The 26,852-nt window shown below is 39.1% G+C and overlaps 1 protein-coding gene across 1 annotated transcript in view; it reads left to right on the top strand.

Annotated features, from left to right (window-relative positions):
• Positions 1–11,201: 11,201 nt before the first annotated feature.
• Positions 11,202–26,852, top strand: part of LOC145437580 (uncharacterized) — a 65,270-nt gene continuing 49,619 nt past the window's right edge. The window contains exon 1 of the mRNA XM_080314846.1: positions 11,202–11,363. Coding sequence (XP_080170972.1) covers positions 11,223–11,363 — 141 coding nt within the window. The 5' untranslated portion in view covers positions 11,202–11,222. The remainder of the gene's footprint in view (positions 11,364–26,852) is intronic.

The following is a 26,852-nucleotide window of genomic DNA, read 5'->3' as shown; positions in this document are numbered from 1 at the left end:
TTGTTTGTGGTATTCATGGTGTTTTGTCAACTACAATGGTCATTGTTCATTTACACCAGACTGATAGTACTTGATTGCGATTCTGTAGCTGCCGACCTGTATCACGACCCACTTCCGGGCTTAAACAACAATTACGCGTATGAGATGGCCAGAGCAGCCTATAGATAAACACATAGGAAGGAATTATGGAGTCGACCTTGGTCAGACCCGAGGCCACAACCCATTTGTGGTGCAGCTGCGTATTACACCCAGAGGCGGTCAATATCGAAGTACTTTTACTTTTTTAAATTACTCAAGCAGATTTCCGCTACTTGGATACTTAGTCAAGCAGCTCTAATTGCCAACTTATTCTACACATTTTTTTAGTCACAGGTAACTTTTTCATGAGGGAGGGGGGGTTTTAGCTCAAATATCGACCAAGGGGTCCACGAGATGAAAAAGGTTTGGAACCACTGTATTAGAGGCTGTTAAAATAACATTAGAGGGGACATTGGTTTCTTATAGCCGACTAATTTTTATCTCGCATTACATCGAATTATTAATTCACTGGTCAGTTTATCTACAGACTATTGCGAATGCCTGTTTGTAATGCGACCTAGGCCCGACACTACGCTATTTAGGCTTAGACACGCTTTCCATGTCTTCGGACTGATGATCTCAAGACCTAGTGCAGACAGTTACGGCATAGGTCTATATATAATTAATTGGTGATGGCGCTAAGCTTGCTGATCCATAGGAAAAATCAAGATCGTATTCGTATCGCGTTTGTTTGTACTACAAACATTGTAATATTACGAACTCTGCCGATTCAACCTGAGCACCCTTTGCAGAGCAAAATCAAATCCACCAGTATGTCGTACGACAGGGGTCAGCAACCGTTTTGCAATCAAGAGCTACATTTTAGGTGCCGATTGAAGCAACCGGCTACTATTTGCTCCCGCCTTGTACCCGTACCAGACGGAATTTCCAACAACCGCAATTTTCCTTGATATATCACGATAATAAATGTTATAATTGCTTCGTACCATTCAATTTTGATTGATAGCGGCCACCGACCAGAAAAGGTCTCTGAATTAAGATTAACTGGTGAAGTCGTGTAATTGTTAGTTGATGCAATTATGGCATGTCGGTCAAGGATCTGTCTATAGTAGGCCTACCTACCTAGAACGCCACAAAGGTATATTGATAAATATTATATTTCCTTATATGTATGCCATGTGTAAGATACCTCTTAAATACAAGAAACAAAGATGTTGATATAAGTGGAACTAGCCGAAATGAGTATACTCAGTTAGGACACATTCTGTGGAATGCGACTCTTAGGAAGCGCATTTCAAGACGGCATAAGTAATGAATTTATTTATTCCCTTGCCGATCACCTGCGACCCGTAGCTATGAAAGTTTCCGGTTTTAATGGCACGCGGTCCGCGTCATTGGTAATTGATTCACCTGCTAGCTAACCTAAAGTGGGCGCCTTGGCCTGACGTCATGGCTTGAATACAAGAATAAAAGCAATAAAAACATATTTTACAAGGTCCTTTTTTAAACAACATATAATGTCCATCCTGGTGATTTCTAGCTAGCAGCTCATTTCGAAGTTGTTCTGGCATAGTGGTTATGTATATCCTATCACAGCAAAATTGATTTTTGCAAACATCCGAAGCCACGCTGATTGACCTTTACTATTCCAACTTTTTTATTTTTCCGCAAACCCCTACAAAACATCTCTAAACAGCAATGTGTTTGTATCAGCAGTTTGGCAATTAAAATGAGTGTTCAATTGTATTCAATTTCAATTTCAATTGAGATGGTGTGTTGGCATGCTGGTGTGATATTTTATGACAACCCGCGATATCATATAGGCCCCGGCGGCATGGCGGTGTTTCAGGTATAGGCTGTGGTAATGAGATGCCTGGTCAAAAACCTTTACGTTTGATGACAAGATAAAAGGAAATTGGTACGGTTATAATGACCAAAAACCCTCGATCGGTCATGAGATTATCATAAGAAATTAGCTTCTTGCAAAATCCTATACGATCGCTTACGACACATCAGACATAGCAATCTCTCGTGACTTGGTGTTACAGACATGCCAATCGCTCGCGACTTGATAATACACAAACAAAGAAATGTCATTATCACAGAACCCACTATCACTCGCGCGCGTTAATAAGTTATTACGATATCACAGAACTGCCGTTGGCGGTGACTTGAAAACCATCAAATTGTGACTTTCTGTTCTAACTCTAATCCTTTTAGAGGTTAATCATTTGCACGACTCGCGGTAAAACTTGAGTTGAACCGTAACCGGCGGTGGTAACGGATAACACAGTGCCATGTTTCCAGATTTGAAATAATAAATAATATCTTAATGTCAAGGTGATGAATTAACACAGTCGGTTACGATTCAACTCATGTTGTACCCCGAGTCGTGCAAACCATTATGGTTAGAACAGAAAGTGACAATTTGTTGGTTTTCGAGTCGGCGGTGGTTCTCTGATATCGCAATTACTTATTAACCCACGCGGGTGCAAGCGGGTTCTGCTCTATCGACATTTCTTTGTTTGTGTAATATCAAGTCGCTAGCGATGGGCATGTCTGCAACACGAAGTTACGAGAGATCATTATATCTGAGCATGGCCTACTAAAACACGGCCTTACACCCAACATTTTGGACTGAAAATTAAGAGGCCAGTTCTGAACTTAGTGGATATTTCACTTGAATACCTACGTGGATGGTAAGTAGCGCAGGATCCAAGGCCACAGTCGATTCTGACAATACGGCCGTAAACCAAACTTTACGCTGATTGGTCGAGAGACAATGGCCATGGATACGGCGCAGCAACGGAGGACGCTGCATTTACCTAAACCTATAGTCGGCCCTGCGATGTATTCCTATAGCCGTGTAGACTGTGTAAAAACGACAAGATTACAGTTAAATGTTTATTTCTTCATTAATAATAAAATTAGGAAAGGAAATAAAATATTTAATAACATATGCTGAAATATAATGCCGAAATACTACGGTGTTTATGAATGCAGTACCACCAATGACAATGAACTGGGGAAGAACAGGTCCTTCCATTCATTTTCTTCCAACGTAAAGGACAGGAAGGCTTGGGAATGCAGAGTATAAGAAGGCAGGACTATTTGTGTCATATAATACATTTGGGCCTGAATTTGATGCCAATAAGAGTGATTTACTTGTAATTATCTAGCAGCAGTCAAATATAAACTCTTTTTCTGTGATTTCTCCCCAAGTTCAAATTTCATGAGCTCATCACATGTGCTGTTACGATACCTCAAGCACACCAGTACAGATGAGGTCTGCTCAGCTAGAATCACTCTATCATGTGAAGCACCCAGATACCCATATGGAAAAAGAACAAGACCAATATTTGCTACATTCACATGAGTGATGCTTAGTAGTCTTGAATGGCCCTTTCTTCGTGCCATAACCCCCACAATCTTGAATACCTGTTCATACTGTACTGTCCATGAAGTGATTTGAAAAGAGATGTTGCATATGGAGTACCTGCTGTCTTGTTCCCCTCAAAGCACTCCAAAACCCTACCAAAATTGCTACTTGTTAGTCGAAGAGCACGATGTATTTACCCCATTCTGCACATCCTCTCTGTGTTCTGATGTCCTGTGGGCTTAGGTAGCTAATCTGCATATGACTGACTTCGTTGGCTTCTAACCATAAGATCCAGGTGGTGGATTTGAAGATTCCATTTCAATCTACGCGATGGCGATTCTAGGTGAGGATCACCAGATGACAATGTAAGATTTGCATGTGCAGCATCCACAACATTGGAGGAAGACAGTTGACACGGCATGGAGTTCAGGGTCCGCCTCTTTGCATTGCGCATATCTTCTGCTTCACCACGGAGATTGCGACTGGGAATCGCACCTCTCTTTAGACGTGACTGTATTGGTATATCTATAATGAACTAGCAGCAAAATCTTCCTTGCAAAAGTGGTAGGAGCAAATTATTACTATTGCTATAATTGTACACAACAGTGGTGCTTTTAGCCTGTTTAAGGCTTTGTGGTCCACGACATGACAGTATTTGAACTGATTAATGCATTTATTCTTGTCTTTGACATTCTTTCCACTCTCTCATGCATCGGCTCGCGATTCATCGGGTCTTTAGCTGCCGACTTGCATCTCGGCTCACTGTGATTTCTGGGCTTTTTAAATCACTGCAACTGCAGTGAGGTCGGCGATGAGGAGCAAATGAAGCCTGTGGAAGTAGGCTTGATATCCTGCCTTCTTACTCTGCATTTCCAAGCCTTCCTGACCTTTGCGTTGGAAGGATATGAATGGGAAAATCTGTTATTCCCAAGTTCATTGCCATTGGTGGCACTGCATTTATAAACACAGCAGTATTTCGGCATTATATTTTAGTATACGTTACTAAATATTTAATTTCCTTTCCTAATTTTATTATTGATGAAGAAATAAACATTCAACTGTAATCTTGTCATTTTTATACAGTTTACACGGCTATAGGAATACACCGTAATGCCAACTAGGGCTTAGATAAATGCAGCGCCCTCCGTTGCTGCGCCGTATCCATGGCCATTGTCACTCGACCAATCAGCGTAAAGTTTGGTTTAAGGCCGTATAGATAGCCGTATTCTGTTGATCTAATGCCGTATTCTGTTTTCTAATGTCGTTTTAACACAAAATCGATCATTCTAGTCTCAAAATAGCATCTATTTCAGTTATGTTATCCACGTATATGACTGCAAAATTCTTAACGGATGAATACCGATGCTGTTGTTTGATACTTTCGTAGTAGTCGAACATTTCAGTAGCTCGTCTTGACGCTTGTAGTCGTAGTTATTGCATTGTACTTGTCGTTTTCTCGGGCTATTTAGATCAATTTCAAAAATAGAGGTTCATTATTATCATTATATAGGCTGGTTAGCAGTTGGAATATGGTTTATTGACAGTGTCTGTGGCTGTAGATGACACGAGGAGCGTTGTGTTCGAACAGCTCTACGGTAGCATTTCTTATCCAGCAGTGTGCCTATAATATCTGTATATGGCCGTTCGCAAAACAGATGAAGCTTCCCAAGATTAGAGGTTCTTCATACTAAACTGCCTAGCCTAGCATTTGCTTAACAGCATTAGAACCGAGACTCAGCGCATGTAGCTATGTCGGCAGCCGCTTCGTAAACTGATCAGTGCGTCACAAAATGAATCCAAGTTTGCCAACCTGAGAAAGATGGCCACGCAACTACTTGTTCTGTTTATACATCCATTTGCGAGCAGCCATTTTCGACCATGAATATTAACAAGAAGAGGCTGCGTTTCAATATAAAGATAACTGATGTTCACGTGTAGTATTTAATAAGGGTTTCTACACCCGACTTGCAACCAGAGTTCAAAGAGCTTGTTGACAACTTTGATTGACCACAGATGTCTGATTGACTTCAACAGCTATTACAATACATCGAAGGTTAATAAATTCATTCAATACAATTTTTGGTCTCTATGGTTTGAACTTGAATGTTTCATCAGCGTGTACTCAAAGGTGGTGTGGACACTCGAAAATCATGCGACCGTCACGCGCTGATACCTTTTATTACTTTGTTTATTCTATACTTTGTTATTGTCGATCCGTCTGCAGAGCACTAATTAAAGGCTGAGTCGCTATTGGTCTTCGTTGATTTTGACTGTGTTCCATATCGAGTTGGGTGACAGGATTTAGTATGGTATATTTTGATGCTGTCATCTAGCACTGTACCAAGTTTCAAGGCTGTGATTCAATGATTAACGTAGTAATTTAGCTGTCGAAATAAAGTATTTGGTAGATAAGCGCGCACCGATATATTGCCGACTTTGATATCGGAATCACCATGCTAATCATTGAGTGACGATCCTGAAACTTACTGCGAACCTGGATAACGCAACCAAAATATACCATACCGAATTTCGTCATCCATCTCGGCATGGAACACTTTCAAAATGCACATATACCAATATCAAATTTTGCGAAAATTCTTATATTCGGTATAGGCTCAAAGCCAAATCGGCGCACGCAAACCCTGGATACTCGACTTTGATTACGTACTTAATATTGTAATTATTGAGTCACAGCCTTCAAACTTGGTGTAGTGTTAGATTCTCTCCTCAAGGTATATAATTCGAAATTTTGTTATCCATCGCCGTATAAAATTCATTCAAATTGTACACATACCAATAATAGCTTTTGCGAAAAATCTTCTCTGCGGTAGGCTTAATGCCACATCAGCGCGCACCCTGACATACTGCGGGACTTTGATACCGAAATTGCTACCGTAATCATTGAGTTACAGCCTTGAAACTTGATACAGTGCCAGATGTCTCCATCAAGATACAAAATACGAAATTTTGTTATCCATCGCGGAATAAAACACATTCAAATCCTACATCTAAAAAGTCCGGCTTTCGTGAAAAATCTGTTATGCGGTAGGATGCTAGATCAGCGCTCAACCTGATATACTCGACTATGATACCGATATTACTATCCTAGTCATCGAGTCACACCTTTACAAATTGGTTCAGGGTAAGATGCAATCATCTGGCCTTCAGCGAACCACATAACAGATTTTTCGCGAAAGACAAGATTAATATGTGTAGAGTTTGATTGTGTTCTATACGGCGATGGATGACAAAATTTCGTATATTATACCTTGATGACGGAATCTAACACTGTACCAAATTTCAAGGCTGTGACTTAATAATTACAGCAGTAACTACGTTAACAAAGTCGAGTATCCAGTGTCTGATGCGCTGATTTTGGCTTTCAGCCTACCGCACTGTAAAAAATCTGGTAGATTTACTGGGAAATCTCTGTAACTAAGCCAAGTAAGCCAATAACTGTGCGTAGCTTGTAATTTTACATTTTGATATGTAATTTTACCTTAATTTAGCTCTAAAGTCAAGTTACCAGAATTTCTTTGCAAAATTACTGACAGTTACTCGTTACTGAAGTTTACCAGGCTATTGGCAAAATTGATTAGCTTGAAAATATCTGCAGCCAATGTATACGTGGAACTTAATGTTACTGATATCATTCTCGTGGTGATTTGACCTGATTCAACCTCGTTCGCGAGACTGGGTCTTTCATACGGAAATTGTTGGCCCTAGTACCAATTTCAGTATAGTACATAATATAGTAGGGTAAAAGAAACAACTGACAATCGTAGATAGTCACTTTATTATATTATAAGGCTATGCGGCTATACGACCGGTCTTGCTGGTTACATTCGTTGTCACGGATAGTACTGATGAGTAAGAATATCAGTTTAGGACGTATAATATTGTTCGGGAAACTAGAAATATCAGCACCGCATGCTAAGTTGACCATTTGTTAATGGCGAACAAGGCGACCTGTAATAGTTTACATTAGGTTACCGTTCCTGCTTTTTCGGAGATTCGTAGTAAACAACCAACGCACAACTGTGACATCACAGGCAGCGTCTGGTTAAGTAAGTACGGTAAGTAGTGACAACACATGGAATACATATCAATTTATACGCAATTTAGATGGAAAATAAAGGGACTATATGAAACGATAAATGTTTCTGTATGAAAAAAGCGACCTAACTTAAACATTATAACGCAATGGCCAGTAAATATTATTGGTGGCATGTCATTGGATGAATACCACTTATTTCGAAATCGTTAGAGTGTCGTATCGTCGTCTGGCCATCTCTGATGACTTCTACAACAAATTTCCGAAACGTTTACAACCAGAAATCAACAGTACAATATGCGATATTTAGCACTGAAGCAGGTACGCGAGAACGTAGCTTGCTAACCAATTTGTGGTTGCTATGCGACCTAGTCACGTGATCGAAGTCCTGCAAAAGGCCTATTAGCCTGAAAGAAGCTTACAGAAATGCCGTTAAGATTTCGGTCAAAGCGTTTGAACCAGTGTTGCCAATTTAGCGATTTTCGCGCTAGATCTAGCGATTTTTCATCCTGTTTAGCGCCAAAAAATATGGATCTAGCGCCTAGCGATAAATCTAGCGATTTTTGAAAAAGTATTTAGCGATTATTTAGCGCTTTTTTACCGAAAATAACCAATAAAGATCAGTTCTGGCCGACATAACATCAAGTTGTGCAACATTTCTCGCTTCATGAAGATACGTTCGGACGATTTGTCATGGTTGAGTGACTTTGGGTAGTAGATACGCAACTCCTGGCGGTTACGCATGGGCAAACAGTGCCTCTTCTTGCTGAGTAGCATAATTGGCAGTGCTACATCTGCCGACCTGAGCGCTGAAATTTAATATAATTGGCAATGATCGATAGTTGAGATAGTTGCCGCAGTGATTTCGAAAATACAAAATAAAATCTCGCCCGGACAATGGAACCATGCACCCCGAAACTGCCCTCAAAGTTTGAAAACCGGCATTGCTCCAACAATGGCACCGCCGCATCACAATGAACATAACAATGACCAATTTCGTCCAGCGATTGTTCTGATCAATGCCGATTTTCAGACTTTGGGGGCTGTTTTGAGGTCGTTCCATTGTCTTGAGAAGAATTTAATTCGTATTTTCGGAATCAGTGTGACACTAGCTTTCGTTTAAGACCAGATTAATTACAGCGGGTTGGTCCTCGGATTATTTTCCTAATGTCTCTACTTATAGTGGCTGGCAAACCCGGTTCAAGTCGTGTTATGTCGGGTCAAGTCGCATGTCGTGTACACGTGTGTCAAGTCGCATGTCGTGTACACGTGTGTCAAGTCGCATGTCGTGTTCAAGTACTCCAACACAGTTTAGAGAAGAAGTCAAGCGCATTTCCACGGTACATCGCATCACGTATTTACGGGCGCATCGAGCAAGGCACGCTTATATAGTGAGCGGTTATGCCTGCAAATCTGGTCAGTGGTCACGTATAGCGATCATTGCGCAAAGCGATCTGCTTTATCGAAATGCACTGCACGTTTTGTCCCACTTAGAGATGACTATTACGTATTATGAACTAGAAATATGGTAAGTGAGTTTGGCCCCAGACGAGTGATATAGCTGAGAAGAATGTGTTGAAATATTGGTTCAATTTAACACCTTTAGCAATTAATGTAGATTTAGCGCTATTTTTAGCGCTTTTTTCTTAATATTTAGCGACATCTAGCGATTTTTGACACCAGTTTTAGCGATTTTCTTCCATCCGGAGTTGGCAACACTGTTTGAAAGTAGCTGCTCAAGAATGGGCGTGCCACCGACCATAGAACGGCGAGAAGACTAGTAATCAAAATACAACTGCTCTTGATTGGCTAATCGGCTATGCTCAAATGATCAGTGATCACGGCAGCAGCAGCTTGCTGATTAGGTGTTCAAGAAGTCTGCTACCGGCGGGGATTCTAAGTGCGCATTGTTAGTATTTTGGCAGGTGATGACTTAAGATTAATTCAGGACATGTAGAGTTACGAAATACATGATGAACAAACAACACCTGTTTCACAGAAGCTTTTACAGCATGACTGCTTTACTGTGAAGGAAACGGCTGAAACCTACATGCCGTGTTTCATCGAGATAAAGCAAAGGCGCTGATGCAAGTGTTGAGCGAATTCACCGTTTGAGTACGGATCCATCATCAGTAAATACAAATATATAAAGCTTAACAATGATACTATACTTTGTGTGATGTTATTGGGCTGAAACTGTAGTATATAGGTGACGTTTTTAATGCTCTAGGGATCGGCGGAATCAGCCGGTTATGCTTGACACTTATCAGATGCTTACAGCAAATTGAATGCACTTGTCGGCGTTGTTAAAGTCATTTATGATAATGCAGAAAAGAGGTGGTAATGTGCGCATACTCGCACTGGTTATGGTATGCCACAGTCCTTATTGTTCCCGCTGAAAAGAGGTGTGAAGAAAAGCACAGACTATGCTGCATATAGTATCCACATCCAGCATAGTTTGGATATCATATCCAACATAGCCTGTGCTTACCTTACACCTCTTTTCTGCAGCATCATTAAGGACTTTGACAACTCTTATAAGTGAATTCAATTTGTTGTCTGCCAAGCATAACCGGCCGATTCAGTCGATCCCTAGAACCTTCAAAACTTCACATATTTATTACAACTTGGGTCCAATAGGATCACACAAAGTAGAGTGTCTTAGTCAAGCTTTATATTTGTATTCACTGATGATGTATCCTTCTTAAACGGGGAATTCGTTCACCACTTGCATAAGCGCCTTTGCTTTTCCTCGATGAAAGCACGGCATGTAGGCTACAGCCGCTTCGTTCACAATAAAGCAGTCATGCTGTAAAAGGTTTTGTGAAGCAGGTGTTGTTTGTGCTGCCGTGATCATTGGAGCATAGCCGATTAGCCAATCAAGAGCCGTGGTTATTTGATTACTAGTCTTCTCGCCGTTATATGGTCGGTGGCACGCCCATTCTTGAGCAGCTTCTTTCAAACGCTTTGACCGAAATCTTAACGGCTTTCCTGTAAGCTTCTTTCAAGCTAATTGTTGTTTTTCATCAATAATATATAGAATGAGACACAATCACGGAGACTTTTTAAGATTTTCCAAATTTTGGACAACCCTAATTCACATACATGCGAGAATTATGCCGGTATTAGATTGAAGGCCTATGTTTCATCTGTTTAGGTTTGTCGCAGCCGAAAATGATACTGACCAACACTTTCGTGAAACATAGTTGTCAGTTTTCACTCAATATTTATTTAGCGACGAAAATTTCGAACTTTGCTTAACTTTTGTAATATCTCTATTATTATTGTTTGTACTCCACGATAAAAATTCCCTACATTTCACCGTCTCATGCGCTCCTCCCGTTCTCTCTCCATCTCTCATTGGAAGAATATAATACTTATAGTTCACAAACTATAAATAGCGAAAAGTAAGTAAATCAAGTATAAGTAAAGTGAAGGAAAATTAATTCCACTTGAGTAAGTACTAAAAATAGAGGAAAACTACTCGAGTACTTCAAAATGTAGAAGTACTTCGTTACTGACCAGAGCTCTGGTATTTTGTGAATTACGGTTCTTACTATATAATTATAATATGCACACAAAATAGCATACAAGTGAAGCGATACAGCAGCAAATTATGAAATTCCGAGGTGATTTAGTAAACAACAAGTGTTTTAACTAATATCTGCCAATACTGCTTCTTCTCACCCGTACCCGATATGACAGATGCGGCATGACCTGCGTGACCAAGTAAAAAGTATTGTACTAATCATGGTGTACCTGATTCTGCTTGGAAAATGGATTACGCCCAAGGGAAAATTGTCAGCTCAGGAGCACTCCTTACTTTTGATTCGCATACTCGCATGCGGAGCAGACATAACGGACATTCTGGAGTTGCTGGAGGGTAGAAAGGTAGGCATGGATTTTGTCGTTGGGCTAGGCCGGGGAGGTTACACAATATCTTACCAGAGTTTTAACGATATCACGCATGGGTATAGGCCCAATGAAGTTTTATTATTCTGACTCGGCGTTCCTAAACTTTTTCACACAACGCCCCCTTGATCAATAATCCAGGCACAGAGCGGTCCATACCTGGGTTGTTACCAAGTCACAAGGCCCCGAGTCACAAGTCAATCTCACTTTTATCGTTTTGACTCGAGTCAAGTCGAGTCATTTCAATTCACCACCGAGTCAATTCCGAGTCCAAGTCAGCGACCAGAGTGCCGAGTCTGAGTCATGGAATTATGACTCGAGTCCAAGTCACTGTGTTGACTTCTCAGTTTCCAGTTGAAGTCTTGGTACACCCACTTTTTATAACCCTGTTTGGTGATATCGAATGGTTCGCATTTATAATATACTAATTTTCCTCACTTTTAGCGGTTTATGGTCGCATTTTCAAGTACCAGTACCAACAGACGAAATCCCAATAGTGTGGTCTTGGCCGTCTGAGTCTCGAGTCAATACACAGATTGACTGGAGTCGAGTCATTACCGTATTTTGAATAAATGACTCGAGTCAAGTCGAGTCATCAGAAAATCGTGACTCGAGTCGGACTCGAGTCATTACAACCCTGGTCCATACCTCCTAACACCGACAAAAAGTTTAATTGTTTACTGCTCACACAAACGGCATTGACGCTTATGGCCTTTTCAGATGGATATAATTCATAGGAAGCACGCTCCACTTTATTTCAAATTCAAAACTGTTAAGACATCTCGGGACAGACAAGAAATATAATCGTGCAAGTCAATTTTCCTTCAAATGTCATTGTACTTCATTGTTGTGCACTAAATTCTTGAAAATTCATCATACTCGATTTACAGCCGCTTATTAATGTGTGTAGCCTACAATAAGCCTCGATGTCTAAGAATTATATTTGTTAAGATTGATTGATTGGACAGCCCAATATTGCACGTCAAGCAACATTAATGGACAGAGTTGGCGACGATTTCAGACTGAATGTGCCTTGTGCAACAGCGAACAATGTGACCACATATCCATGTATCACTTCTTAGTGTCCAAATATAGATACTATAATTAACGGGTTTTTCACACTAATTTCCATATTCCTTAACGTTCCTTTTTCTCTGAGCGCTCCAATCACCCAGTTTGTAGCTAGCTCCCCATTTGTATTAGATAACACCCCAGGGACCGCTGGCGCTCACTTTAGGAACGACTGACTTGACTATAGTAGGAAAGACGGCGAAATAAAGTTATTGATATATGATGCACAGCCGTGTTCAGAATTGACCGACTTACAAAACGTCATGGTTTTCAGTTCGTTTCCCATGCCTTTAAACATAGTTTACCTACTTGTTTTTTTCATTCATCCATTGCATCTGTGTGCACTGTGCATGTTGAGCTGGAAAAAAATCAGGTGAAAATGGGGATTCCCATAAAATTTGCTTGCCGCAATTTTAATTAGCCTACTAAAATTATAATGTCATATATGTCAGGTTATAACTTATAAGCAGCTGTTGTGGTTTACAATGATGCAGGAAGTACCTCACTGTAGATATCTTTCCAAGTTCAGGACACCATTTTCATATTGCACACTGCCTTGAAAATCCTCGAGCTGAGCATCATTTTGCACGATTCACCATTTAAAAGAATACAGCTGTAAATGCACCATGCCATTGCCCAGCGACATTATACATATATAAGAATTCAATGAAATGGCTAACGAAGCGAAACAGCATCACAAAGAAATAGATTAATTTGACAAAATTCCAATACCAATCAGATTGATGGATTGATTTGTCGAAATTTTGAACTCTTTGCCGGAGATTATCCACGACTCGTAAGAAACAGGCTTGCTGCTTTCTGTCATCTGGCATGTACAATAGGGCTCTTCAAAAATGTATTTTTTTCTCAAATCGTACTGGCTACTTGATAAAATTGTTAGGTTACCTAATTTAAGCCTACACACAAAATTTGGTTCAATTCCAGCCAGTAACCGCTTTGCTACAGGAGAACAAAGTTCCTATTTATTATATAAAAATATATGGCAAAAAATTTGAAAATTTTCTGTTTACCCCATGAAAGTGTTATGCTGTCTATAGAAACGATGCTCACCAAATTTGGTTCAATTCCAACCCGTGGAAGCGGAATTATTGCCGTCGAAAAATTTGGATTTGAATAAAATAGTATTTACGGTGAGCACAACTATAATAAATTAACAAATAATCGGTCACCGTAACTGTAGCAAAGCGGTTACTGGCTGGTATTGAACCAAATTTTATGTGTAGGCCTAAATTAGGCAACCTAACAATTTTATCAAGTAGCCAGTACTATTTGTGAAAAAAAAAATTTTGAAGAGCCCTAATGTACAGTGTACATAGCGTGGTCTGTATTTTCCTGCTATTTTTCTGCTGGATCTTTAAGTATACCTGACCATTATTCATGAATTCTCGAGCACTCATGAAATGCGGATACCTATGCAATTGTGAAACTGGAAGACTCGTCCAATAGTGTTTTATCACCATATCATCAGTATGAACGAAGAAGCCGTCGCAATTCAACGATCAAAACCTATGGCATAGATAAATGTAGTTTATTTGGTTTACAGTGGCGTTCAGAGTCGTAAATTTAGATGGGTGATTGGATTAATATTGTGCAACTTCAAAATCACTGCTATTGGGAGCATCAGAAGCTACTTGTGCAGATATAGAAGAGTTTTCTGTGTGTATACTTGACCACTTGCTGCTGTGGTGCACTTCGTCTTTGGTACCAATCGCTCGTAATCTGGGCTCCGATCATGGTGAAATGCTATGCCTTCGAATTACTTTTGCAAAAAGGCTGTTTGCTTCAACTGTTCCAGACCAAATGTATGTGGAAACATCACAAAGAGACTTCGTAGCGGTACTGTCTGAGCCATGAGATATAGGAATGGACTCCTCAAAGCCAATTCGAAAATTGATGGAAAAAATGCTCAATTGAGACGGTTAAAGAACTACAAGACATAGCCTGCTACCCTAATTAAGGAGGTCCGAGATTATAGGAACGATTGGCGGCAAAGACAAAGTGTTGAAAGTTGAAATCATACAACAAGAATAAGATTGAACATAACTAGAAGACGACCTGCAGCAGCACGAAACATCGACGGTAAACTTACATCTAGAGCACATCTATATCTTATTCACCGGCAGCTGACACTCCCAAATTTTTTTCATGAAGTCAAAAAAATTTTGACGTCTGCATTTTGTTTGTGACGTCTTCATTTTGTTTGTATCGTAGATTTTGAACTATCGGTGAACTTATAATGTGATATATTACCGCTTGTAGCCTATTTTATATGCCTACCGTTGTAAACGGCTAATAGTCTGCTCATTGTGAATCATAAATGGTCAAATAAAACAAATAATAGGTAGGCATGGTCAATGTACAGCAATATCCTAACTGAAGAAAGTTTTCTTGTGCGTTGCATCATTCACATATTAAGAAGCGCATGATGAAAAATTGTGATGCAGACAACATTGTCAGAATGAAGCAACACGGTGTGTCACCAGCACCAGCAGTGTACGCACAACTTGAGTGTTGTCAGCCAACAACTGCCGCTGTTGAACGTTCTTGGCAAGCTTCTTAGTAAGGACGTGCAGTCAGTGCACTTTCTACCCAAGAATGTAGGAAAGTATCTCTCGTACTACAAAATATTTTAATTATTTCTACCATAATACATATTGTAACCACTGGAATTCTTCATAGGGCCAGATTTTGTTAAAATATTGTTTTTTTTTTCATGTAAAAAGTTGCCTGTTTCTAAGCCAAAAACGTTTTTTCAGGCCAAACTACTTCGTTAGGACAGTCAGTTCCAACCAGAAATGAAGATAAGTGGTACAATTTTAACATTATGTGGGTAAACACCTAATTTGCATATCTTAGGTCAAATTAAGTTTTTTTAGGTCAAAAAAAGGCAAAATTTTGATTTTTTAGGTCAAAATTTACTTTTTCTTTAGGATAAAATAAACCGCCCTACTGATCATTCATTTGGGACTCAAAAAGCTCCAGTAAACCTACTCAATGTCATGTTTTCAATCGAGTATTTGATTGGAATAGAATCGTGGTTCATATTGATGCTGTAGCTGTGGAACACCGTCAGGTCGAGTCTTCCAGTGTCAGAATGGCGCAATGGTCCGCGTTCACGAGTTCTCGGGAATTCGTGTATAGTAGTCAAGAACTTAACGATACAGCAGCGCACATGATTAAAATAAATCCCGTACACGGTATGTACAATTTAGTGTTGTTAAAAAAAAAAACTTTTTTCCAAATCTCACTCGCCTTATGACTAAATCGTCAGGTTGTCCAAGACAACGATGCACACCAAATTTGACTCAATTCCAACCAGTCAAGGCCGTGCAATCTTGAATTGAAATTTTTAATTTATTCATGAAAATTAAAAAAAAAAATTCTCAAATTTTTCTGTCAACCCCATGAAATTGCTGAGCTGTATTCAAAGACGATGCAAAACAAATTTGAGTCCAGGACTCAGTCAAAACACAAACCCGTCTCTTACAAGCCGTGGAAGATATCCTACAAAGATTTCAAAATTTCGAAAAGTCAACCCATTCATCCACCTGATTGGTATTGGATTTTTGTCAAATTATTCCATTTCCCTGTTACATTATTTCGTTTCGTTATTCATTTCTACGTTATGTTCTGACGTTTCATTGAATAATGAAATATTTGCAATGTCGCTGTGCAATGGAATGGTGCATATATACAGTTATATTCTTTAACATGGTGAATCGTGCATAATTATGCTAAGTTATAGGTAAGTTTGAGGATTTCCAAGGCAGTGTGAAAATGGTGTCCTGAAATCGGAAAAAATATCTACAGTGAGGTCTTGCATCACCCCAAACCTTAATAGCTGCTTAAAACCTGACACATATGGGATTTCAATAGGCTAGGTAAAATCGACGAGTCCCTATTTTCAGCAGATATTCTTCCAGATCAACATGCACACTGCACAGTGCACCATATGCTGCAAGGGATCAGTTACGGAAAAGTAGGTAGAATGAGGCATAAGGCAAGGGAAACGTACTGAAAACCATGGCTTTTTTGAAACTCGGTCAATTCTGAACAACCCTAACAGCCGCATTATATTTTGAAAATCATTGTTTGACAAATTAAGATGCTCAATCCCTTTCCAGTGGCTATTAAATGCATATTTTACGTGGTCTGGGTGTATTGCCATGACATTATCAATCCCTATCAAAATCCTTCTATTACGATACATCTGCAAAACGTGATTTCTGTTTAGCCCATACTTACCATTTGTATACTAAATTTCAGGATGCTACATTTTCCATCGTGGTGTTGGATGCATTTTCGTTGAGTTTACTGCATTTGTGTTTTTCTACTACTGCCATCAAAACGTTGCCTGCTGCAACTGACTTCAAAGAGAACAGGAACACAATAACGATCGTGGAAGATACAAGCTCAAGCAGCAAACCGTATTCTAGTATCCGCTGTAATCTATTCTGCTTTTACAATGAAATATGGGCGCTGGTACTGACTCTGCTATGTCTAGACGTACCATTTCTAGCCCTCCGGATAAGTGCCATCATCCTTGGAGATGGAAATCCATGGACCATTTGCTTCGCCATTAAAAACGTCATCACCATATTACTGGCGTTGAAAAGGGTCCGGATCATTTTTAAAGAAGAACGCAGACAATGGAAGGAACAATGCAAGGACCTCCGAAACCGCGAGCATATGTTGAATGCCAAATTGATGGTATATTACCAAGCATAATTATTTCTGAAAGTAAGCCGCAATTGCATGACACAAAGTTAGATGACAGAGAGCATGAGTAAGTGTGTCCAACTTATATAGGGTTACCCTCCCTCCTCTTTTGAGAGGATTTTCCTCTTTTTTGACTTTTTGAAAGTGTCCTCGGAGGACGCCATTTTGTCTTCTTTTTTTAGATTTTGTCCTCTTTGTTCAGAATTTCAGCACCTCGCTTAAGCGAATACTTGCGTGGGCAACCAATCGTGACGTACTTGATGTGTGTGATGGTGTATGCATTGGTATTTTTAATGGAGACAAAACACGGGCTGTAACTTGTAACATGTTTACTTGAATATTGGTCGTTGGTTCATGAGTGAATATCCGGATCCGGCCCACACACTTTCTCATATTCGTGATCAGGTTTCGTTGTGAACAATATACAAAAATATCAAATCGTCGGGGGTGGTTGTCAGATTTCAAAACGAAAATGGTATCTTATTCAGGGAAAAGATAAATTTCCAAGTGATAACGGTATTTTTACTCAGGGAAATGGTAGTTTTCCAAACGAAAATGGTTTGTTACTCAGGGAAAAGAGAGATTTCCAAGTGAAAACGGTATTGTTACTCAGGGAAAAAATATATTTCTAAACGAAGAGGGTTTGTTACTCAGGGAAAAAATATATTTAGAAGCGAAAATGGTTTTGCTACTCTAGGGAACGATAGACCCAGAAGTGAAAATGTATTGTTACTCTGGATAAACGATAGATCTCTAAAGTACAATGGTATTTTTACTCAGGTAACGGTGGACCTTCAAGTGAAAATGGTAATTTTACGCAGGCAATTGTCAGTTGTCCAAACGAAAATGATATTTTTACTTGGGTAGGTATCGTGTGTTCAACGTTGGTAGTGTGATTGGTCTTGTTAAAAGAAGTTGTCGAGTTGTACAATATACTTGTCGTGAGCATACAATTACGAAGGGGAGGAAAATGAAAATGTTATTACCACTGTAAGAAGGTTGTTGTATGTTCATTTGATTTGTCGGGCCAGTAACCCTATCATTTGCATATGACAAACAAAATCAGTACCGTGAATATACATGTAACTGGCTCGCTCGATCTCGACCAATGCAAAATAGATGATTCGTTTTGAAACCGTAACTGTGGTGTTATGATATGCTTGATTGAGCATAGCGAAGGGTTCCGCATTGTTTTGATGACATAGACAGACAAGCATGTGGTCTGCTGGTAATACACTTCGAGTCCGGCTTGTGAAGGTATCTGTCTAAGTAGACAGCTAGAAGCTCAGTGATAATACTACAGTAACCAATACCACGTGTAAGTCGATGCGATGTCTACCTCTGTGCATTCAGTCATGTCGAGTCTATTTTAATACGGATCCATAGGTATGAAACACACACTAACACCGTAAACAGAAGTCGATGATTTTGATTAATAAAAATATTTCTAGACTACATCGGAATGTCTATTCTGTAGAAAGTAAATACTTTTATGGAGTTATGTGTTTAATGAAAGCGAGTGGTACAAGTATGTTTTGACGTCGGGAAAAGAAAATTTATTTTTCTGTATGTGACAGTTTGTGACGAAATAAAAATAAATTCGTGGTTTTAATTGGATTGTGATTGTGCTGTTTTAATGTACGTTTCAACAGGGAGACTTGACACTGAACTACAATTCGACTCACAAAACCTATTCCTTGTATGATTTGTCACTGGTGTACAAAGGGTTAGGAACATTTTTGTATGATAATATCGTCTAGCTGTTTTGTTTCATTTGATGACCCAGCACTTCTCATTAGTGAGGTAGATTGTTTCGTGTGTAAGATTTAAGGGTTGTGTCGAGAAAACATACGTACTCTTTTGTAGGAGTAGCTGAATTATTGCTATAACAGTGACATATCCTGCAGGCGTGGTTGGTTTGTTTGTTTTACGAATGATGATGCGACGCCGGGGTCATAAATTGTGTTAACCAAACTCACATGGATACCGCGGTTGTGCAGGACTTACATATGGTTATCACATACTGTACGCATACAAACTTTTGTGTAAACAACTCTGATGTTTCTGTAAGCACTCCGTAGTGGTAGAATTTACTGAAACTCTATTTGACAAACGGAAAACTGGATTGTGAGAGTTGTAAGGTTTCATTACTTGTTTCAAATCAACATGCACGTAATCTCGAAATGTGACTGGGTGGAAGTTTGTAGTCATGTTTGTCAATCCTATTTCAATTCACACTATACCAAAGTCGAAGTAGTTCATTTTGGATTATATCAATATACCTATAGAACATCTCGCACATGGATTCAGATACCGTACTGTAACATTTCTGACAAGAAGGACTCGAGAATTTTCAATCAACTGAGTTTTGGTGATGCTAGAGTTGGTGAATGATAAGATGTGTGTTTTTGAACCCTTACGAGGTGGGGCCATATTTTGCAGAATTGACCTTCACTTGTCAAATTCACACCGTGACCCCACCAGGACTTGAATCTTGGCAGTTCCAGTTTAAAAGTGGGCGGAGTATAGCCCTCTACCGATTTCAGCCTTGATCGATACCCCATGACATGTCTAGCGTTTTTTAATAACTTTAAATAAACAAGACTTTTCTCCAAAAAATGCCTCTCTCTCTCAATTATCAAGGCAGAACCTCGATATGGCGTCAGAGAGAAAAATATGGTGCTTCAGTGCGTAGCTACTGTTGCCTGGTTTCAAACAAGCCGTCAACCATGGTTGTAAACCGCGCGGTTCATCAGATATCGAAAAATTGAAAATACACATATAATTTACAAATGGGCGTGGTCAGTGAGTGGTCATCAAGGTCAAGTTCATGATCAAGACTCAATCGGAACCCAACCGTATGTTTAACGGCATAAAACAACGCAACATGCTTTCTTTTGTCATCTTCAACCAAATTCAGGCATAGTAAACCAGTTTATCATTCATATGCCGTCTGAATTTGCGCTTGAACTTGACTTAGATCTTGAAAATCACTGAAGCGTGACCAAAATTAACAAATACCACTCAAGAAACTCTCCAGAATACGTTTTGATGTTTGAAACGGTGAAAATGTACATTTAATACCGTACACATCGACTTCCTATGTTCAGGCAGATTTTCCGACAATATTTCCCACTCGGAAAATACCTGGAAATTTTAGATGATACCCATTTTTTTTAATTTTTTTTATTTTAATTTTATTTTTGCCAACCAAAATTTTTGATTAAGGTACCAAGTGCATCGGAAAAATTTCAGCTTTTCAAAAAATGTAATACCCGATGTCTAGGGCGTGAGTAGTGGAATTAATCGGTGGTGACATGCTAATATAATAAATAAACAAAGAATTTGTGATTTGTAAAATATAATAAACAATTAAACACTTCCGGAGTCGAAAATGTTGCATTTTGGAGTCACAAACACTGCATTTTGACATGCTAAAAGCGGTCGATATCGTTTCGTAAAATATAATAAATAAACAAAGATTTTGTGATTCGTAAAATATAATAAACAATTAAACACTTCCTGAATTGGAAACGCTATATTTTGGAGTCACAAACACTGCATTTTGACGGGTGTGACACGGTTTCGCTAAACAGGAAATTCACTAAACCGCAGTGCATTGTGCGATTTTGAAAAACAGATGTTTGCGGTTGCGTTTTGACATGTATGACCCACTAAATACGCCCGTTTCGGAAACGCGGCCTGTTGTGCAAGAGGATTTCGAGCGCGCTCGACCTATATTTCGAATGACCTGCGCGCTGAATTGTTTCCCGTCCAGCTGCATGTTTTGTGCTACTATCGTATCGATTATTACACTAGTCCAGTCAGTGCGAAATAGTTCGCTAAATCTAGGAATCAGTCGCATGGTGTTACTTTAGTAATTATTTTACCGCAGAGCCGGCGCAGATGGTGATCCGAAAACCAACAATAACCGCACTCGTAAATTAAAACTTCAAAAAAGTGTAAAATAGATTGCAAGTCCCGCCATCGCTGACAAGATAATGTCTCGGACATAACCATCTTATGTGACTTGGTGTTAAAGACATACCAATCGCTCAAGCGGTGAAATTTTAGTAACCTGAATAGCAACAAATTGTCACTTATTTCCGTCCTAACCCCAATCCTTTGTGAGGTTACCGCATACTCAAATAGGCGTGAAATAATTGTAAAATCATACGATCACTGACAAGGGCAGAGGTGGGCAACATACGGCCCGCGGGCCGGATCCGGCCCGCGAAGGGATTTTGTCCGGCCCGCGGACAGTTTTTCGTCTTAAATGATAATGTGGCCCGCTGGCCCCAGTCTTCCGAGATTCCCCACTACCTGCTCACATACATTTTAGTGATTGTATGTTTTTATACACATGTATGCACAGCGGGCGAGGGTGGAGCTTACGCGTAAGTTCGTCGAAGCGAGAAGACTTGCATTATCGGCATTTACGATGTACTCAACCCTAATGTCATTTGTGGTAATAATGGTGTTTGTCGACGACAATGGTCATTTACACCAGGCTGATATTTCTTATTTTTGATTCCGTAACCGTCGACTTGTAGCACGGCGCACACTTATAGGCTTTTGTAAGACACCGATTATGCCAGGTGTCGCCAACTGAAAACGGGTCGCGGGCCAATTTCAAATTTCGAGGCCGCGGCCGTAGAAGCAAATTTGTGGGGCCGTGGACACATAATTCAATTAGTAGGTGTTGGCGGCCGTCGACGACGTGGAATTTGAATTTACGAATTGACTCCCGATTTCTTGAGAGATTTTAATTATTCTTGAAAGTTTCTTCGCGCAGCGCGCGATTCCACGCGACTTTATTTTTCGATTTTAATATAGTTGCGCACTTTGCAATCAGAGCCCCACAGTACAGTTGCGAACAGATGCTCCACATATAGAAATACCAACTCGGAATCGTGTTCTCCTCACTATACCGACAATCCTGACGGGAGGTCAAGACATGCAAAGAGTAGCATGCAACAAAGTGACTAATAATAATTGGCCTGCCCTGACCGACCCTCCACCAACTCTACCGGTGAATCTGATCACATGGGATGAGAAATAATATGTAGAACTACTAATTTTCATGACGAAATTCATGAATGAATCTGATAAAATTTTCGCGCTTGGCGCGACTATGAACACTGAACAGCCTACATTATTTAATAGATTAGTACGGAGTTCGCCGGAAATGGACATAGACACTTTAACATGAGTATTTGGCGTCCTGCTAGTTCATTACGACTATTCCCTGGAATGCGGCCGTAGGTTACATGAGTAGTCGAAATGCGGCCGTGACTGGCAAAAAGATTGGCCACCCCTCCTGTATGAGAGTGCAGTTCTCAAATCCACATTGTCTTCGTCATTATTGGCGAGAAATGGCTTTGAAGTTGCATTGCTGTCGTTAAAATACATTCATTAAATACGATTTCATCCTTGTATACGTGGATAAATGGGCGAATAATGTATCGATTCAGCAATCCGGCCCGCCACGTACTTATATTTCCTATATCCGGCCCGCCGACTTGGAGAAGTTGCCCGCCCCTGGACAATGGTAACGAATAACAGAACCACAACAGCGGCGACTTGAATACCAACAAATTGTCAATTGTCGGTATAACTCTAATCTTTTTAGGAGTTTGATCTTTTTGAAACTGAATATTACTTGACTTGACTAGGCTCCGTTTTCGATTCCCACACAGTCGCTATAAGTTTTCAAGCTTCTTGAATAGGATTGACTTTAGTTGCGTCATAAGAATCATGATAATATTCAATAAATGTGTTAATTTACCAACTCGAAATCTCACTCGCGCTACAAGTGAAGCTGAATTGTATCCGAATATGTTAATTTAAGCCTTGACATCAGGATAATATTATTCAAAGTCTGTAAACATGGTAATGTCTTATATCAATAATATTAAGAATGTTGATGGCGTGTTTGTTGGATTATTTACACAATCATTTGAAAGAGAACGTTGAAACTTACAACTTTACCATTGGTCGATAATTATTTTTGTTGCAACTGAGTTTATGGAAATGTAATCGTTAGTACATCTTACCATGGTCAAGAGAGTTATATTCACAACAACATTCACAAGTGTTAAATCCAATTTTCCCTTACTCGATCACCGATCATATCACTACAACTTGCAAGCTTGAATATCTCATCCTGGTTGTATTCATGAGAATATTCAATCAATGTGTCAATTTGCCAACTTGAAATGAAACTCACTACACAAATCAAGTTGATTCGCATTTGAATGTGTTGATTCGGTACAACCCTAATCCATTGAGAAATCCATTTAACGCGATCTGTCGTTTCGAACGCAACCTGAATAGTACTGACGCCAACTTTCAAACACGTTGGATTATTCACACATCCCGCGCCGCTGTTATGAAATATTTCGACTTTGGCATAGTGTGAATTGAAATAGGATTGACAAACATCACCAACTCTCACCTAGTCACATTTTGAGATTATACGCAGATTGATTTGAAACAAGTAATGAAACATCGCAACTCTATTTGCGATCCAGCTTTACGTTTGTCAAAGATAGTTTGAGAAATACTATCACTCTGACATCTCAACATTTCAACATCTCGCCATACGCAAAAGAGCAAAATACAAAAAATCTTTTTAAGTCAATCCGTTTGTAACTCACCAAATGAACTCTTTACGACATAGTTATTACCACATTAACTAAATTACCAGCTAACTCGTCATGATCATTCTTGAAATCAACGAAAACCTGGTTACTGACTTGAGTTAACCACAAAACAGCATCGATTTTTAAATTCTGCTTGTAGCTGCTGGATTATTCGCATTCGTCGAGAGAGAATATTATTGAACTCGTAAGTATGCTATTTCAACGGACTTTCGTTTTATTCCAACCGCAAAAATAACACCTAATCGTAAGACTTGAATCAAATCACCCATTTGTTTGATGATAACACACATACAACAAAAACATTATCGTGGTTTTGTAAACTGGTAACACTAATCAACGCATTTGTCGATATTAAAATACAAGTCGTCAGACCTTTTGTTTAAAAGTGTCATTTCGAATTGCAGAAATAGATTCGCTGTTGTCTATGTCATTCATACAAAGTACATTTCTGCGAGACCGAGGCAAAGTATTTTTTATTTGAATAAAACAAATCATTCATCTTCGACTTGTGGTCTTAAATCATACTCGACAATTTATCACGAATGGATTGTAATGAAGCTAGGAAAAAGTTGTACAACAAAATTTTTGAAAGAGTGTTCTTAGCATTTGTGAATCTACCTAACACAATCGCGAGTCGATGTTTCCAAGTACACCGCCGCGTATTCAACTAGCTAGAGTTGTCAATGTAAAATTGGGATGTGTTCGAATTTCGTAATGAAATATTCTTGATTGGGAATTAATCCTTTACTCACCTCTGTATGTATTACAGAATGCTATAATGTGCTTGCTAAGATTTTACAAATCGGTCAGTTGTAATCGCCATGGTCAAATGTAAAGCAACGATATGGTTAATGTTGAATTTACAGACCAACACAAAACATATTTTAATAATTTTCGTTGGCAAGTCGTTATTGATACATTTAACAATCGGTTCAATATTTTATTATTAGAGTGTGTGGCGAGAATTGAAACACTTACGCGCATTTCCGGGTTTCAAGATATCACACTATGTGAATTGACATACCGCTCTAAATGTAAAATATCGCGAGGTTACACTCTAAGACTTTGATAATTACAAAAGTAAATTTGGATATGTTTGCTAGACGCATCAAATTCAACTAGAAGTGTCTAGTGCATAACACTCGTAATATCAAGGAAGTACTTGCTATACACTGTAATTACTAAACGTGTTTTGCATTGTTGTTCATTTGTAGTATTGATTTAAATTGTTCTTGAACCCTTAAATAATAATTCCCGATATGAAACCAAGCGGCGGAAAGTCGTTACCATCACAAAGAAACACTTTGTACGATGTTTACGAAATGTGTCCTATATAGCTAGGTGTACTAGAATTATTTGTGTAACACATACACCGACAAAGAAATGGAGAATTTTTCCGTTGTCATTCGCTTAAGTAAATGCCATCACAATACACAGTCGCTAAAATACCTAACTTGTATGTAATTGAATCCCTAGCAATAACTCACTAAAGAGAACCGTAATGAAATTTTACTCACTTGACGGATTATGATGTTAAACAGCGTCGCTTAATCGGTGTAGGTCGTTTTTCCAAATACAAATCATATCCACCCAGTAGAAAACAATTTTCACTCGCTTGGTAATGAAAACGAGGTGTAGGTCTTCATTCAATATTTTGTTTGTGTCAAATACTTTTCAATAAACACACTGGAGTGGTTGAGCTTTACATCATCAAGCTGTCATCTGTACATCAAGAATACATCCGATTTGTAACTGTATCGATTACCAAACCGAGTTGTATGCACAGTGTGATATTTTTGTCATTTAGTGATTGATGAACATACCACTTCGAAATACTACGTTGTTCTTAATTTCCTTCGTCGTGATAATCGAAGTACTTTTGTTTAGAATTCGTAACAACCGACTTTTTGTATGACATGATGAATTTTTGAAAAGTTCAGAAGGCTGGTTTCATATTGCGAAAAAATAATATACCACTCATATTGATACTGCTACTCTATTTTCGGTATTTTCAAACGAGTCGATTTTCAATCTAGTAAACTTCATTACTTGAGGTACTACGCTCACCACATTTAGACGTAAACTCACCCGTCTTTCAAAACCACAATGATAAAAAGTATGCAATCGAACACAACAAGTTTCACTTTTGTAGGATACTAATTATTCTTCCACGCAACTCATTTCACACTAAATGTACATGAAAGGTATTCATGACACACGAAAATATTCGCTCATGCTACAAACATGCGCAATGATTGGTGGCGCTTTCAAACTGTTTCGATATCGAAAAAACTTTATTGTCTGAATGGATGTTCATGTATCCTAATAATCAAATAGTTCAACACAGAACTAGTACTTACGGAAACATCAGAGTGGTTGACACAAAAGTTTGTATGTGTACAGTATGTGAATATCATGTGTAAGTCCAGCACAATTGCGGTATCCATCCGAATTTAGTTAACACAAATTTATTACAACTGATCCACGTAAACTTTCGTGAAAGAAAAGCATAGTCACTTCCCGAGGGTTCCGTCATTGTCATAGCAATAAATCAGCTACTCCAAGATCAGAGTACATATGTTTTGTAGTCGCGGTCGTTACATCTTTCACACAAATCAATCTACTTTGCTAACGAAAAGTACCGAGTCATCACATGATTGACCTCACAACAAAACAACCAGTACATGGAACTGTATTAAAAAATGTTCCTAACTCTTTGTACACCAGTGGCAAATTTTGCAATGGCTATGTTTTCTGAATCGATTGTTGGTCAGCGTCAAGTCTCCATGTCGACGAGTACATTAAAACAGCGCAATTCAAATAAAACGACGAATTTATTTTCATTTTACGCCAAACTGTCACACACACACTCACACACACAGAAAAAATAAATTTCTTTCCCCAGCACACTTGTACTACTTGTAACCAATCACTTTCATCAAACACACAACTCAATAAAATTATTTACTTCCTACAACATCGTGATTTAGTT

This window comes from Botryllus schlosseri, chromosome 4 (assembly GCF_051294905.1).
Source record: "Botryllus schlosseri isolate E-star chromosome 4, Bs_hap1, whole genome shotgun sequence".
In the NCBI taxonomy this organism is placed as follows: Eukaryota; Metazoa; Chordata; class Ascidiacea; order Stolidobranchia; family Styelidae; genus Botryllus; species Botryllus schlosseri.
Note: the sequence above shows the minus strand (reverse complement) of the source record. Positions and strands in the feature narration are given on the sequence as shown.